This window comes from Aquarana catesbeiana, linkage group LG05 (genome assembly GCF_042186555.1).
Source record: "Aquarana catesbeiana isolate 2022-GZ linkage group LG05, ASM4218655v1, whole genome shotgun sequence".
NCBI lineage: Eukaryota > Metazoa > Chordata > Amphibia > Anura > Ranidae > Aquarana > Aquarana catesbeiana.
This window is the reverse complement of record NC_133328.1, coordinates 19,970,359-19,985,765: the sequence shown is the minus strand read 5'-3', so window position 1 is coordinate 19,985,765 and position 15,407 is coordinate 19,970,359. Positions and strand designations below refer to the sequence as shown.

Below are 15,407 nucleotides of genomic sequence, written 5' to 3'. Positions count from 1 at the left end.
TTCACACATTGGAGAAAGATTAGAAAAAAGTTGGTCTGATAAGTCTCGATTTCAGCTGCGACATTCAGATGGTGGGGTCAGAATTTGATGTAAACTACATGAAAGCATGGATCCATCCTGCCTTGTATCACCGGATCAGGCTGGTGGTGGTGGTGTAATGGTGTGGGGGATATTTTCTTGGCACACTTTGGGCCCCTTAGTACCAATTGAACATCATTTAAACCCCACGTCCTACCTGAGTATTGTTGCTGATCATGTCCATCCCTTTATGACTACAGTGTCCCCATCTTCTGATGGCTCCTTCCAGCAGGATAATGCACCATGTCACAAAGCTCCAATCATCTCACCACTGGACAATGAGGTCCCTGTACTCCAATGGCCTCCACACTCACCACATCTCATCCAATAGAGCACCTTTGGGATGTGGTGGAATGGGGGATTTGCATCATGGATGTGCAGCCGACAAATCTGCAGCAACTGCGTGATGCTATCATGTCACTATGGGGCAAAATCTCTGAGGAATGTTTCCAACACCTTGTTGAATCTATGGCACCAAGAATGAAGGCAGTTCTGAGGGCAAAAGGGGGTCCAACCAGTGGTGGCTTGTGCTAAAAAATTTTGGGGCATCAATTGCAGCCTCACTGTGCCCACCAATCCCAGGCACTGTGCTCAAATGCAGTCACTGTGCCCATCAATCGCAGCCACTGTGCCCATCCAATGCAGCCACTGTGCCCATTAAACGCCGCCACTGTGCCCATCAAACACCGCCACTGTGCCATCAAACTCAGCCACTGTGCCATTAAACGCAGCCACTGTGCCCATCAAACGCAGCCACTGTGCCATCAAACGCAGCCACTGTGCCCATCAAACGCCGCTACTATGCCCATCAAACTCAGCCACTGTGCCATCAAACGCAGCCACTGTGCCCATCAAACGCCGCCACTGTGCCCATCAAATGCCGCCACTGTGCCCATCAAACGCAGCTTCTGTGCCCATCAAATGTAGCCACTGTGCCCATCAAATGCAGCCACTGTGCCCATCAAACGCAGCCACTGTGCCCATCAAACAACCCAGGTACTAGCATGGTGTACCTAATAAAGTGGCCGGTGAGTGTATATGAATGGTTATTATTGGAAAACATGGAGTATGACTTGTCATGTGACTTTGGTGTTCAGAGTCGCACGACAAGTCGCACATGTGTGAACGGGGTGTAAGTGCTGATGATGATCATGGACTGGAAATGACAACCTTCACTCCTTAACAGTCCCTGGAGGTCAAGGAAGCCTTCCAGCTGTTCCCTCTAATCACATGTAATAAGTGTCCCCAGAGACAAATGTTCTCATTGCCATTCACAGCCAAACACAACATCTGCACCAGATGCCTCCTCTCCGCCCCCTGCTGAGTGTGCAGAGAATTCCCTCCAGCGCTGTAAGGGTTAACCTGGAGGGACTGGCTGCTGTAGGCACGTAGGCTTCTCCCCTGGACCGTACCACTATACTAGGAATGAGGGGGGGAGGGGGAGTTTAGTTCTTATTCTTCACATTCATCACTCTTCTTATTGGTATTTTAATTGAAATAGGGGTAGATTATTGTACAGGGATCCATCAGGGCAGTACAGGGGGTTAAATCCAAGCTGAGGCAGATTTAGGACCCCCCCTCCCCCTCCATGAGGACAGCAGATGGGGGCAGCCTGTGGTGGGAGTGCAGAGCTGCTCATTCTGGCTGGCAGGGTGGGAGGTAAGCAGATCATTTTATTGTCCTCATCTTGTTACATTGTATCATCTGTGTGGCTGAGATTTACATACAATGTTTCCTGTTGCTTGGCTGTGTTTATAAAACAGATCTCTGTGTGATGACAATATAGATACATTGTTTCCTGCTGTTTGTAAACAGATCTCAGTGATCTCAGTGATTGGACGATTATGTCCCCGATGTGTTATCGGGCACATCTGGATCACGCTTTCCAGTCTAGACGTATCGCTGTGTCCGATTCTACGATCGCTGAGGGTTCAGCGCGCAGGAGCATTTTAGAAACGATCACAACTTCGTATTTTGGTCGAATACACGAGCAGGGGGCCGGGTACCTTCGAAAAATGACGCTTCCAGGTGCAGGGGGTCAAGATTGTGCGCAATTGTTTGTGAAAGACGGCGAAATAGACATAATGGAAGATTGTGACTGGTGCGCAAATACTTACTGCAATCTGATTGTACAATCTCCTTTTAAGGGCTCTTTCACATGGGCGGCCGGAGGGCGGAAAAAACAGGCAGTTGAGCTGTGTTCTTTACCGCCACCCTCGACCACCAGGCGAAAATTCTACAATTGCAGCCGGACTGGGCTGTGCGCATGCTTTATCATTTTCTCTAAACTTGCACTGCCTGTCCAGTGTGCCCGTTAAAGTCAATGGGAGTTCACCGCAACCGTGCGCCAAAATGATTGGCATGCGTTTGCAGGACGGTATTTTAATACAAACTCCACCTGGGGTTGATTGTACAAAATTGCACGGTCAGATTGTAACATGTGGTGGCCCAAAAATTCCAGGTCAATTTTTGTGAAATTGATGGTCAGTTGCAAGGGGATCGCACAGTCTTCCTAAACTGGCCATACACTATACCAGTGATGGCGAACCTTGACACCCCAGATGTTTTGGAACTACATTTCCCATGATGCTCATGCACTCTGCAGTGTATTTGAGCATCATGGGAAATGTAGTTCCAAAACATCTGGGGTGCCAAGGTTCGCCATCACTGCACTATACAATCTGCTTTAGATCTACCATCAACTGTGTAATATTAGGGCCTGTGCCATTGGATAAGAATTTGATTGGATTTTACAGGTTTGCCATTATATTTTTAGACAAATATGTACAATTTATTAATAATAAAAATATTAGTAGTAGTAATTTTATATTATTATTATTATTATGTATAATCGCACACTTTTTTTTTTTTTTTTTAAGGTTTGTCCTTATATTGTTTTGGTAAATATATATGAGGTTGTGCAATCAGATTGTAATGTTTATGGCCACCCTTACATGCAGGGCTGTTGATAAGGCAATACAGCCAGCCCTCCTGTCCCAAGCCCCATCAATTCAAAAGGGGGTCTTCTCTTCCATTTTCTTCCTCCAGCTGCACTGTGTCCCCACCCCCCCCTGCTGTCCGGGCCTCCCTGTGTACCCCCCCAGCTTCCCTCCCCTCCCACCAGCAGCTGCTGCGGGCACACAGGGGGATGTTGCAGGATGGGGGGGGCACGGTAAATATATTTTATTTACCAACCCCTTCCTTTCCTGAACGAACACAGTGAGAGATTGGCACCAATCACGCACTGTGTCCATTCATCTCTAATGCAAAGTAAATTTATGAATCTATGCTTCAGTTTGTGAATGAACTGGGAGCCTCAGAGCGCTCTCCATTCGTTCGCTGTCCAGTGCAGCTGACGCCGAAAAGAAAGAGAGCGGGGAATCTTTGTCCTCGGTGCGTTTCTTCAAGATGCAGCATGCCACTTGCCACCTGTAGCCTGCAACTAGATGCAGAATGCTACTTGCCACCATTGTCACTAGATGCAGCATGCTACTCGTAGACTGCCAGTAGATGCAGCGTGCCACTCATAGCCTGCCAGTAGATGCAGCATGCCAATTGCCACCTGTAGCCTGCCAGCAAATACAGTGTGCCACTTGCCACCTGTCGCCTGCTACCAGATGCAGCGTTTCACTTGCCCCTTGAGGTCTGCCACCAGATGCAGCATGCCACTCGTAGACTTCCAGCTGGTGCAGCATGCCAATTGTCACCTGTAATGTATATTGTAGATCAGCATCTGACTGTGAATTTGTGCCACATCCAAAATTATTTATACATAACAGCAAAGGGGGTCCCCTAGTGGTGGACTTTTCAGGCACATGTAGCAATCATAAAAGAGGTATACTTGGTACAAATATAATTTATTGAATTAACATAATAAAATATGACAACTGTAACATCTATCATTAGGAATGTAAATCCATCAGTATTACAATCGTGTATATACAGAGTTTTGAAGCAGTACTTTTTCACCCGACGCGTTTCGGAGTCAATTAAACTCCTTCCTCAGGGGTAGTGTACGCGTTCAAAGGTTCTGTATTAAAGAAGATATATTGAAAAGATAATAATCAATATCTGAGTATCCATCAATAAAGCATTTCATAATGTAATTTTCATATCTGATACACTTACATTAAACACTGTATTGGCTGATTTGACATTCCATAAAATTTGTGATTAAAAACAACGACAGTGACAAAGTCTGTCTGCCCAGTATGCTTTGATTCCAATATGAACAAACATCTATGTTTTGGAGATGATGTAAACAGGTAGAAGTGGGTTTTTTTACTCCACCAAGAGATATATATATATCTCATTCCAATTCTTAGTTGAGGTGGCTGCATATCGTTTTCCTTTTTAGGATTTATTTCTTCTATTTACATCGGGTGATCCAGCCAGTATGTCTGTTTGTCACAAGCTTAAAGAGGGAGTCCCGCGAGAAAAAAAAAAAAAATTAAAAGTCAGCAGCTACAAATACTGCAGCTGCTGACTTTTAAAATAAGGACACTCACCTGTCCCAGCGATGTCGGCACCCGAGACCAAATCGGTCCTCCGGTCCTCGCTGCGGCTTCACTTCCCGGTTCCCTACTGCGCATGCGCGAGTCGCGCTGCGCTTCCTAACTGGTCCCCGCTGTCTCTGGGACCCGTGTGTGTTCCCAGCAGACAGCGCGATGGGGAGGGGAAGAGGCATAGACTCCCGTGGGAGTCTATGCCAGAAGTGGGTGCACATACCTGTCTTAGACAGGTATCTGCACCCCCCTCCCTCCTGAAAGGTGCCAAATGTGACACCGGAGGGGGGGAGGGTTCCGAAAAGCGGAGGTTCAATTTTTGTGTGAACCTCCGCTTTAAGCGCTCCAGCAGAATGTATCAGTTTACAGAGATGAGATGAACCATTTACCACTGGCAGGGGTGCTTACAATGATCAGCTTTTATTTATTTCTGTAAAACCTTTATCCTAAAATGAAAAACACTGTTTGCTGTAACCAAATATAAAGTGTGAGCTGGAGTTTGGCTTTAATTTTGTTAGTGTATCTAAATCTGCTAGTACATGTAACACTTCCATCCCCCCCAGACTGACAGTGTTGCGGTCTGCTGTGCCTCCTGTGCTCCTTCATCTAGAGTTGTGTCTCCCTAATAAAGGAGGTGTGTTACTGGCCAGATCCCCGGGGGAAAAAGGCCATGAGAATAAAAAAAACGAATGCAGCCACCACATCTAATGATTGGTAAGCTGCATCTATTACATTTTTGGTTTTGGGTTTAATAAAGACACAAGTCCATCTAGTTTGACCAATAATGGGGGGGAGGGGGGATCTGGTGCAGCTGTGCATAGTAACCAATCAGCTTCCAGGTTGTATTGTCTAAGCTTAGTTGAACAAGCTGAAGTTGGAAGCTGATTGGCTACCATCAGAGCTGCACCAGATTCTGAGTGCTCCAGTTTTAGTAAATCTCCCCCAATGTGTCCCAGGATAATGTCTTGTGTCTGTGTGTTGCCACCACCTCTACCCCATGCCAGTAGAAGCAGCCCGATTTCAAATGTGGTGGGACTACAAGTCCCAGTGTGCTGCAGTCAAACCTGCCAATAGTCTCCATTCACATCATGCAGGTGCGATGGAGTGCATGCGCATTGAGGGTCGCCTATTCATTTCGATAGGCTGCCCTATGCATGAGACTCATTTGCAAAATTGTGCCGCACCAAAACGCGTTAGTGGATGCATGGGGGTGTTAGTAACAATTATTGGCACCACCACGCCTCTGCTAAAGGGCAACGTGTTTGTGTGCATTTCGGGAAAGTGCGTCATTTTTGCACGCGTTTCTGACATGCGCAAGTGTGAACCTAGCCTGACCGTCCACTCCAAATAATGGGAGTCACCTGGCCTGAAATGGGATCTCATGGCTTCACTACATACAAGCAAATGTGGACTCAATCACTACAATTTCATATAAACAATATTATTATTTCCTAAAGCTATTTTCGGTATTTCGAAATCTCCAGCTTTCTTTAACCACTTCAATACCGGGTACGTTCACCCCCTTCCTGCCCAGGACAATTTTCAGCTTTCAGCGCCGTCACACTTTGACAATTGTGCGGTCGTGCAACACTCTATCTATATGACATTTTTATCATTTTGTTTCCACAAATAGAGCTTTCTTTTGGTGGTATTTAATCACCGCTAAAAAGACTGAAAATTTTGAAAAAGAACAAGTTTTTCTTCGTTTCTGTTATAAAATGTTACAAACCTCCTTTCTCCTCTGCACATCTGTCCCACCTCTGTACCCCCTGCCTCTCTGCCCCAACACTGAACCCCCCCTGCTCATCTGTCCCACCTCTGTACCCCTTGCTCCTCTGCCCCAACACTGAACCCCCCTGCTCATCTGTCCCACCTCTGTACCCCCTGATCCTCTGCCCCAACACTGAACCCCCCCTGCTCATCTGTCCCACCTCTATACCCCTTGCTCCTCTGCCCCAACACTGAACCCCCCCTGCTCATCTGTCCCACCTCTATACCCCTTGCTCCTCTGCCCCAACACTGAACCCCCCCTGCTCATCTGTCCCACCTCTATACCCCTTGCTCCTCTGCCCCAACACTGAACCCCCCCTGCTCATCTGTCCCACCTCTATACCCCTTGCTCCTCTGCCCCAACACTGAACCCCCCCTGCTCATCTGTCCCACCTCTATACCCCTTGCTCCTCTGCCCCAACACTGACCCCCCCCTGCTCATCTGTCCCACCTCTGTACCCCCTGATCCTCTGCCCCAACACTGAACCCCCCCTGCTCATCTGTCCCACCTCTGTACCCCTTGCTCCTCTGCCCCAACACTGAACCCCCCCTGCTCATCTGTCCCACCTCTGTACCCCATGCTCATCTGTCCCACCTCTGTACCCCCTGCTCCTCTGCCCCACTGCTGTAACACCCCGCTCATCTGTCCCACCAATGTACTTCCTTTCTCCTCTGCCCCAACACTGAACCCCCCCCTGCTCATCTGTCCCACCTCTGTACCCCCTGCACATCCCTCCCACCACTGTACCTCCTGTACATTTTCCCCACCACTGTACCCCCTTGCTCTTCTGTGCCACCACCGTAACCCCCCCTGCTCATCTGCCCCACCCCCATATCCCCATGCTCTTCTGTCTCATTATTGAATCACCTTCTCATCTGCCGCACCACTGTAACCCGCTTTCACATCTGCCCCACTGCTGAACACCCTACTCATCTCTTCCACCACTGTACCTCCCTGCACATCTGCCCCACCGCTGTATCCTCCTGCTCTTCTGTCCCACCTCTGAACCCCTTCTGCTCACTTTCCCCACCGCTGTACCCTCTTCTCATCTATGATATGTGTGATATGCAGAGTAGTGAAAGGAAGCAGAGATGAGACTTTCCTGGCACACTCCTCCTGTTGATCCACCTCTTGCATCCAGCCCATGTGCTGGTATGTGATGTATGGGATGTATGGGATGTATGGGATGTATGGGATGTATGGGATGTATGTGATGTATGGGATGTATGGGATGTCGCATACAAGCATATGGAATGGATGTGCAATGATGAGCTCAGGTCAGGGTTTTTTTCTAAAAGCAGGGGGCCTGTGTGCAGGATCGTAAGTTGGGCCCCAGCAGCTGAGAAAAAGTGGTTGGGTGTGATTTTCATTGCGCTGAATACTGGTTGTGGCTTAAAAAAAACACAGAGTGGCGGGGATCAGTAGTAAGTGACGCAAAAGTTCAGGAATAATTTCAACAAAGTTCTCAGAAGCTCAACAGTAATTCCACAAACTGTCACCTGATTGGGGTTTTCTCAACCACAGTGAAATCCCTTCTTTCTGAGATTGGTAGTGGCAACCAAGTGGGTCATCTTCCTCCAGATGGTGGGCGGGGCTAGCAGGACTGTCATTGGCTTTAGCAGTGGCCAACCACAGTCCACCTCCTCCTGGAAACAGGGACCGCCCCCTCTCTAGCAGGAATGCACCCAATCTCTTCCCATCACAAAAGCTGACGTTCGCAGCTACAGCAAAGTTAGATAACCAATCAATGTTTCCCATCTTTTACGATATGTGGGGGCGCAGTGCCTCCCCCTTAGTGCAGTGTGGGGGATTCTGAAATTTGAATGCATTAGTGTCTCACTGACACTTCTCTGCGCTGCTCGGCTGATGGGGAGGGAGTCGAGTGCCGGAAAAAGAGGCTTTGAGTGCCACTTCTGGCACCCGTGCCGGGGGTTGCCTACCCCTGATTTAGTCTGTAGGAAAGTTATAGAGTCCACAAGCTATGATATATATCTGAAAATCGATCAATCCTGATGTACTGACGGCCGATCTCATTTCTTGGGGCCCGAAAATGCCAGGACAGTAGAAATGCCCCTCCCCCCCCAAATGACGACAACTTTTTGGAAAGTAGACAGTCCAAGGTATTTAGTAAGAGGCATTGCACATTTTTTGAAGTTGTGATTTTTTTTTTTTTTTTGTCACAGTTTTGTGGAAAATGAAGAAATTTAATTTTTTTTAATTTTTATTTTTTTTCATGATTTTCTTTTTATTTACATTTTTTACATGCACCAGTGCAGTAAAGCATCATCATATAACTGGCTTGGCAGTGATTAGGGACACTGATTAGTGACAATATGTAAAAAAAATAAAAAAACGACTTGCCCTTCATGACCAGATTTACCGGCCTTCATGACCAGGCTGTTTTTTGCTATTCGGCACTGCGTTGCTTTAACTGACAATTGCGCGGTCATGCAACAGTTTTTAAATTAAAAAAAAATAAATCTTTTTTTTTTTTTTTTTTTATTTATTTATTTTTTATTGCATACTGTGACAAGAGTAACACTGTACTACTTTGGGGAGGTGATCAGTATTTTTTTTTCACACTATGATTGCTTATAAACTGAACAAAGGACCCGGTAGGTCAGAAAATGAATCCACTATTAGATGGTGGTCACTCGTAGATCGTTCACCACATCAGGCATTGTTACCGTAACCAAAACGTATTGCAGAAAACAAATCCTGGTATAGAGCACCAGGAAAAAGGGGTTACTAAACTAACAACTGGATCATACTAGTGTATCTTAGATACTCTCTAGTATGATCCAAATGTTACTTTAGTAACCCCTTTTTCCTGGTGCTCTATACCGGCATTTGTTTTCTGCTATGATTTCTGATAGCAGTGAATTCCACTGTTATAGGCAACCCTTTTTTCCAAATGAAATTTTAATTCAATTTTGTGATTGGCCTTGTATGTACCATGTGATCGCTGTGACCAATCGCAGCAGCTCACATGACAGTTGTAAACAATGAATGGTTTCCTTTCATGCCATCCACTGTGTACAATTGTGTTGCTAGCTCTGATTGGTCACAGCGATCACCTGGTACATGCAAGGCCAATCAGAGCTAGCAGCACAATTGTACACAATGGATGGCATGAAAGGAAACCATTCATTGTTTACAACTGTCACGTGACCTGCTGTGATTGGTCACAGCGATCACATGGTACCAGCAGCGGGCCGGTACACTGATCAGTCATCGGCTGTGCCCAATGGAGACAGCAGGTGACAGAATGCGCCGAAGCGTGGCACGTTCTGGGGGCGACGCCATATGATGTCCACCCATAATGAGTGATATGTAGACAAATGACGGCTGGGGAAAGGGGCTTGTCTATAGGCCGGGCGGGAAGCAGTTAAAGTCATCCCCGGTGATCCTATCATGAAGGTCCTTGTTCAGGCGCTCCCTGTCATGGGGTGACAACACTCTGCCCCTGTCTACCCTGTGCTCTTGTGTTGTCACCCTCCCGCAAACTACAAGTGGCCGTCCTGAGAAATGGCAGGCAGCCATCGCTGGGGTGTATGTAGGCAGAAAATGTCTGCAAAGAGGCTACAGGAGATCTGCAGCACTGAGCTGTAACAAGATAATAAACACAGGGAAGGGAGGTGGGGGTGGAATCGGGCTTTAAAAAGATAACTTAAATAAAACTGACCACAAGCCATAACACTTTCCCTTTAAACATCTGTCAGTATGTATTGTGATACTGGTGCAGTGCTATCATAGAGCAGCATAGGGACAGATTTAGGAAAGGAGCCTCGCTCTTCTCCGGTTCTGCAGTCCTTCGCTGTGCCGCAAGATTGATACATCTCCCCCGCCTTTCCGCTCTGGAACATGTGAAGGTCAGTGACTGAGGTTGAAGCCTGCAGGCTAATATTGTGTTTAATTTAATTTTCATGAGCTCTGTGAATGGTCCAGTGCCCAGTCCATTCACTTCCAGCCAAAAGTAACTCTTCATGTGTTCAGTTTAAAGCTGACCTCCCCCCCCTTCCTTATAACTTGCCTCTTACAAAACCTGGAAATTATCATTTTTGGGGAGGGGGGGGCGCATTATTTTTTTTTTTTTTGCAGATAATGTACTTATTACTCCCTCAACCTGTCTTCAGGGCGATCTGCACCAAACTGCGCATGCACTGGGAACTCTTTGCTGCACTGCGCGTTATCAACATCTGAAGGTAAATTGGCCATCTGTGCAGGTCATGCCGAGTGTAGACAAAGCAAGGACCGTGTCCATCTAAGACACTGCGTTTCCATAGAGTTGGCACGTTCCATAGCAAATGATGCAACTCTGTCCTTGAGCAGTTCCAGGGTCATTATTATTTTTTTTTGGGGGGGGGGGGGGGGAATAAGCTCCTTTAAACAGTAGGAATTAAAGGCACCCAGGCCATCTATAAAATAAGAGGTGGCAGTGGTGTTGCACAATGTGCTGTGGGGGATTGTAGTTGTAGCAAAATTGTGCTAACAGTGGAAGGGTATTAAAACTTGAGGCTTTGTAACAGAGTTCAAGAGTGAGAAATATGTAATGTACAGGAGTATGAGCTGTAAATAAGGCAGAGGTCAGGAGTGGGTAACACACAGATTGGATGGGAGTGACCAGAATACAGATTGCAGGGGTCAAGTGTGGGTAACACACAGATTGCATCGGTCAGGAGTATGTAGCACATACATTGCAGGGGTCAGGAATAGATAACACGCAGATTGCAGGGGTCAGGAGTATGTAGCGTATACATTGCAGGGGTCAGGAATGGATAACACGCCGCTTGCAGGGGTCAGGAGTAGGTAGCACATACATTTCAGGGGTCAGGAATAGATGACACACAGATTGCAGGGGTCAGGAATAGGTAACACACAGGGGTCAGGAGTATTTAATGGTAATAGTGTAGGGAACAGGAGTGGGTAACACATAGAGTGCATGGTACAGGAGTGGATAGCTTACAGACAGGCGGTGCCCAGGGGCCCCATGATATTCTTGCATTACATCATACTTGCCAACTGTCCCGGATTTGACAGGACATGTCATGCTTTTTACTAAGCTGTCCCAGGATGGCCGTGCCTCGGGACCTGTACTGTGCCCTCCTAATCACCAGTATTGTGCCCTCCTGTCTCCTCCTGTACCGTACCCTCCTGATCCCAGTACTGTGCCCTCCTGGCTCCTCCTGTACTGTGCCCTCCTGGCTCCTTCTGTACTGTGCCCTCCTGGCTCCTCCTGTACTGTGCCTTCCTGGCTCCTCCTGTACTGTGCCCTCCTGGCTCCTCCTGTACCGTGCCCTCCTGATCCCAGTATTGTGCCCTCCTGGCTCCTCCTGTACCGTGCCCTCCTGGCTCTTCCTGTACCGTGCCCTCCTGATCCCAGTATTGTGCCCACCTGGCTCCTCCTGTACTGTGCCCTCCTGGCTCCTCCTGTACTGTGCCCTCCTGGCTCCTCCTGTGCTGTGCCCTCCTGATCCCAGTATTGTGCCCTCCTGGCTCCTCCTGTACCATGCCCTCCTGGCTCCTCCTGTACCGTGCCCTCCTGGCTCCTCCTGTACCGTGCCCTCCTGGCTCTTCCTGTACCGTGCCCTCCTGATTTCAGTATTGTGCCCTCCTGGCTCTTCCTGTACCGTGCCCTCCTGATTTCAGTATTGTGCCCTCCTGGCTCTCCTGATCCCAGTATTGTGCCCTTTTGTTTCTCCCCGTACTGTGCTCTTTGTGTTGGTTAGTCTTTGATTAATAGAATGTTTTCTTATTGTTTAACTACTTGCCGACCATCCGCCGTCATTATACAGCTGTACGGTGGCTCGTGCAGGCGAAGTTGTGGGCGGGCGGACTTGATGTCTGCCGGCGACCCGCGATCGCCTAGTACAGAGGCAGAACGGGAATCTGCCTTTGTAAACAAGGCGGATCCCCATTCTGACAGGGGACATGACAGAGATCTACTGTTCCCAGTCATCAGGAACAGTGATCTCTGTCATATCCCAGGCAGCCCACCCCCCCCCCCCTACAGTTAGAACACACCCAGGAAACACAGTTAACCCCTTGATTGCCCCCTAGTGTTAACCCCTTCCCTGCCAGTGTCATTTATACAGTGATCATTGCATTTTTATAGCACTGATCAATGTAATAATGTCACTGGTCCCCAAAAAGTGTCATTTGGGATCAGATTTGTCCGCAGCAATCCGTCACAGTCCCACTAAAAATCGCAGATCGCCGCCATTACTAGTTAAAACAGTAATAATTTTTAAAAAAAGTCCCTAAATCTATCCCATAGTTTGTAGACATGGTAGCTTTTGCGCAAACCAATCACTATACACCTATTGCAATTTTTTATTTTTTTTATGTAGAAGAATATATATCGGCCTAAACTGATGAATGAATTTGTTGTTTTATATATTTTTTGGTGGTATTTATTATAGCAAAAAGTAAAAAAAAAAACTTTTTTTCAAAATTGTCATTCTTTGTTTGTTTATAGAACAAAAAATAATAACCGCAGAGGTGATGAAATACCACCAAATGAAAGCTCTATTTGTGGGAAAAAAATGACGTCAATTTTATTTGGGTACAACATCGCATGACTGCGCAATTGTCAGTTAAAGCGAAGCAGTGCCGAATCGCAAAAAAATGGCCTGGTCATTAAGTGGGCAAATCCTTCCGGTCCTTAATTGGTTAAAATCGATTTTATTGAAAGTACTAATAGATATATTTTTAATTCTATCAGCTATTTATACTTTAATTCTTGAGAGTAGGTGAGTAAATTGGCACAGGCTGGTAGGGAGCCCCAGGTCATTACTTTGCCCGGGGCCCAGGATGCTATTAAGACTGCCCTGGTCAGGAGTGTGTAACGCACAGATTGTAGGGGTCAGGAGGGTATAGCAAATAGATTGCAGGGGTCAGGTGTGCATAATGCATAAAAACAACAAAAAAGAAAAGGGCGCACCGACCTAGCGCATTATTTTAATTAAATTTATTCCAAGATAAAAACAGCAATAAATATACTCACAAACGTGAACTAAGTAAACGCATGTCATAGCAAGTGACATCAACTGCCTGAAGGTCTAATCAAGTCCATCGGTACTGCAAGAAGACCAGGAAGTGTCCAAAAATAGCTGACGCGTTTTGAAGGTGAACCCTCCTCCTCAGAGCCAGGGTAGTGCATAGTGCACAGATTGCAGTGGTCAGAAATAGGTAACATGCAGGAGTCTGGGTAGGTCAAGAACGGGGGTGAGCTTAACAGAGCACAGCAGCACATTTACAGTGCATCCAGGAAAGTATTCACAGCGCTTCACTTTTTCCACGTTTTGTTATGTTACAGCCTTATTCCAAAATAGATCAAATTCATTATTTTCCTCAAAATTCTACAAACAATACCCCATAATGACAACGTGAAAGAAGTTTGTTTTGAAATCTCTGCAAAATTATTAAAAATGGAAAAAAAATCCCATGTACATAAGTATTCACAGCCTTTCCTCAATACTTTGGTGAAGCTCCTTTGGCACCAATTACAGCCTCAAGTCTTGTTGAGTATGATGCTACAAGCTTGGCTCACCTATTTGTGGGCAGTTTCTCCCATTCTTCTTTGCAGGACCTCGCAAGCTCCATCAGGTCGGATGGGGAGCGTCGAGGCACAAGCATTTCTAGATCTCTCCGGAGATGTTCAATTGGGTTCAAGTCTGGGCTCTGGCTGGGCCACTCAAGGACGTTTACAGAGTTATCCCATAGCCACTCCTTTGTTGTCTTGGCTGTCTGCTTAGGGTCGTTGTCCTGTTGGAAGATTACTTTTGCCCCAGTCTGAGGTCCAGAGCGCTCTGGAGCAGGTTTTCATCAAGAGTGTCTCTCTACATTGCTACATTCATCCTTCCCCCAATCCTGACTAGTCTCCCAGTTCCTGCCGCTGAAAAACATCCCCACAGCATGATGGTGCCACGACCATGCTTCACTGTAGGGATGGTATAGCCCAGGTGATGGGCAGTGCCTGGTTTCCTCTAGACACTTGCCATTCAGGCCAAAGATTTCAATCTTTGTTTCATCAGACCAGAGAATTTTGTTTCTCATTGTCTAAGAGTCATTCAGGTGCCTTTTGGCAAACTCCAGTTGGGCTGTCATGTGCCTTTTACTGAGGAGTGGTATCCGTCTGACCACCTCAACCATAAAGGCCTGATTGGTGGAGTGCTGTAGAGATGGTTGTTCTTCTGGAAGGTTCTCCTCTCGCCACAGAGAAAACACTGGAGCTCTATCAGAGTGACCATCGGGTTCTTGGTCACCTCCCCGACTAAGGCCCTTTTCCCCCGATCGCTCAGTTTGGCCGGGGCGGCCTGCTGTAGGAAGAGTCCTGGTGGTTCCAAACTGCTTGCCTTTATGGACGATGGAGGCCACTGTACTCATTGGGACCTTCAATGCTTCAGAAATGTTTCTGTACTCTTCCCCAAATCTGTGCCTCCATACAATCCTGTCTCGGAGGTCCACAGACAAATTTCTTGGACTTAATGGCTTGGTTTGTGCTCTGACATGCACTGTTACCTGTGGGACCTTATATAGACAGGTGTGTGCCTTTCCAAATTATGTCCAATCAACTCAATTTACCTCAGGTGGACTCCAATCAAGTTGTAGAAACATCTCAAGGATGATCAGCGGAGATCAGCTGTGAATACTAAGGCCCCTTTCACACGGGACGGATCCGTGTTGATCCGTCCCGTGTTTATCCGCTGCTCAGCGGGGATCGCTCCGTTTTCCCCAGCTGAGCAGGCAGATGACAGGGCGGGACCCGCACACTGTGCAGGGACCGCCCTGTCAGATCTCCGCTCTCCCCTATGGGGGATCGGAGGAACACGGACCGTCTGTCCGTGTTCATCCGATCCGCTCTGCAGACGGATAGAAAAATAGGATTTTCTTCCGTCCGCAGAATCGGACGAGAGCGGAGCCGGACGACATCGGGTGTTAGCGGATGTACATCCGCTGACACCCGCTATCCCATAGGGATGCATGTATGTCCATATTTCATCCGAAAACGGATGGATGAAATACGGACATACGGTCCGCATGTGTGAAAG

At 47.2% G+C, this 15,407-nt stretch overlaps 1 protein-coding gene across 1 annotated transcript in view; it reads left to right on the top strand.

Moving 5' to 3' along the window:
• The first annotated feature begins 1,502 nt into the window (after positions 1 to 1,502).
• The window catches only part of LOC141144111 (selenoprotein N-like), a 45,995-nt gene continuing 32,090 nt past the window's right edge, over positions 1,503 to 15,407 (top strand). Inside the window, exon 1 of the mRNA XM_073629500.1 lies at positions 1,503 to 1,737. Coding sequence (XP_073485601.1) covers positions 1,680 to 1,737 — 58 coding nt within the window. The 5' untranslated portion in view covers positions 1,503 to 1,679. The remainder of the gene's footprint in view (positions 1,738 to 15,407) is intronic.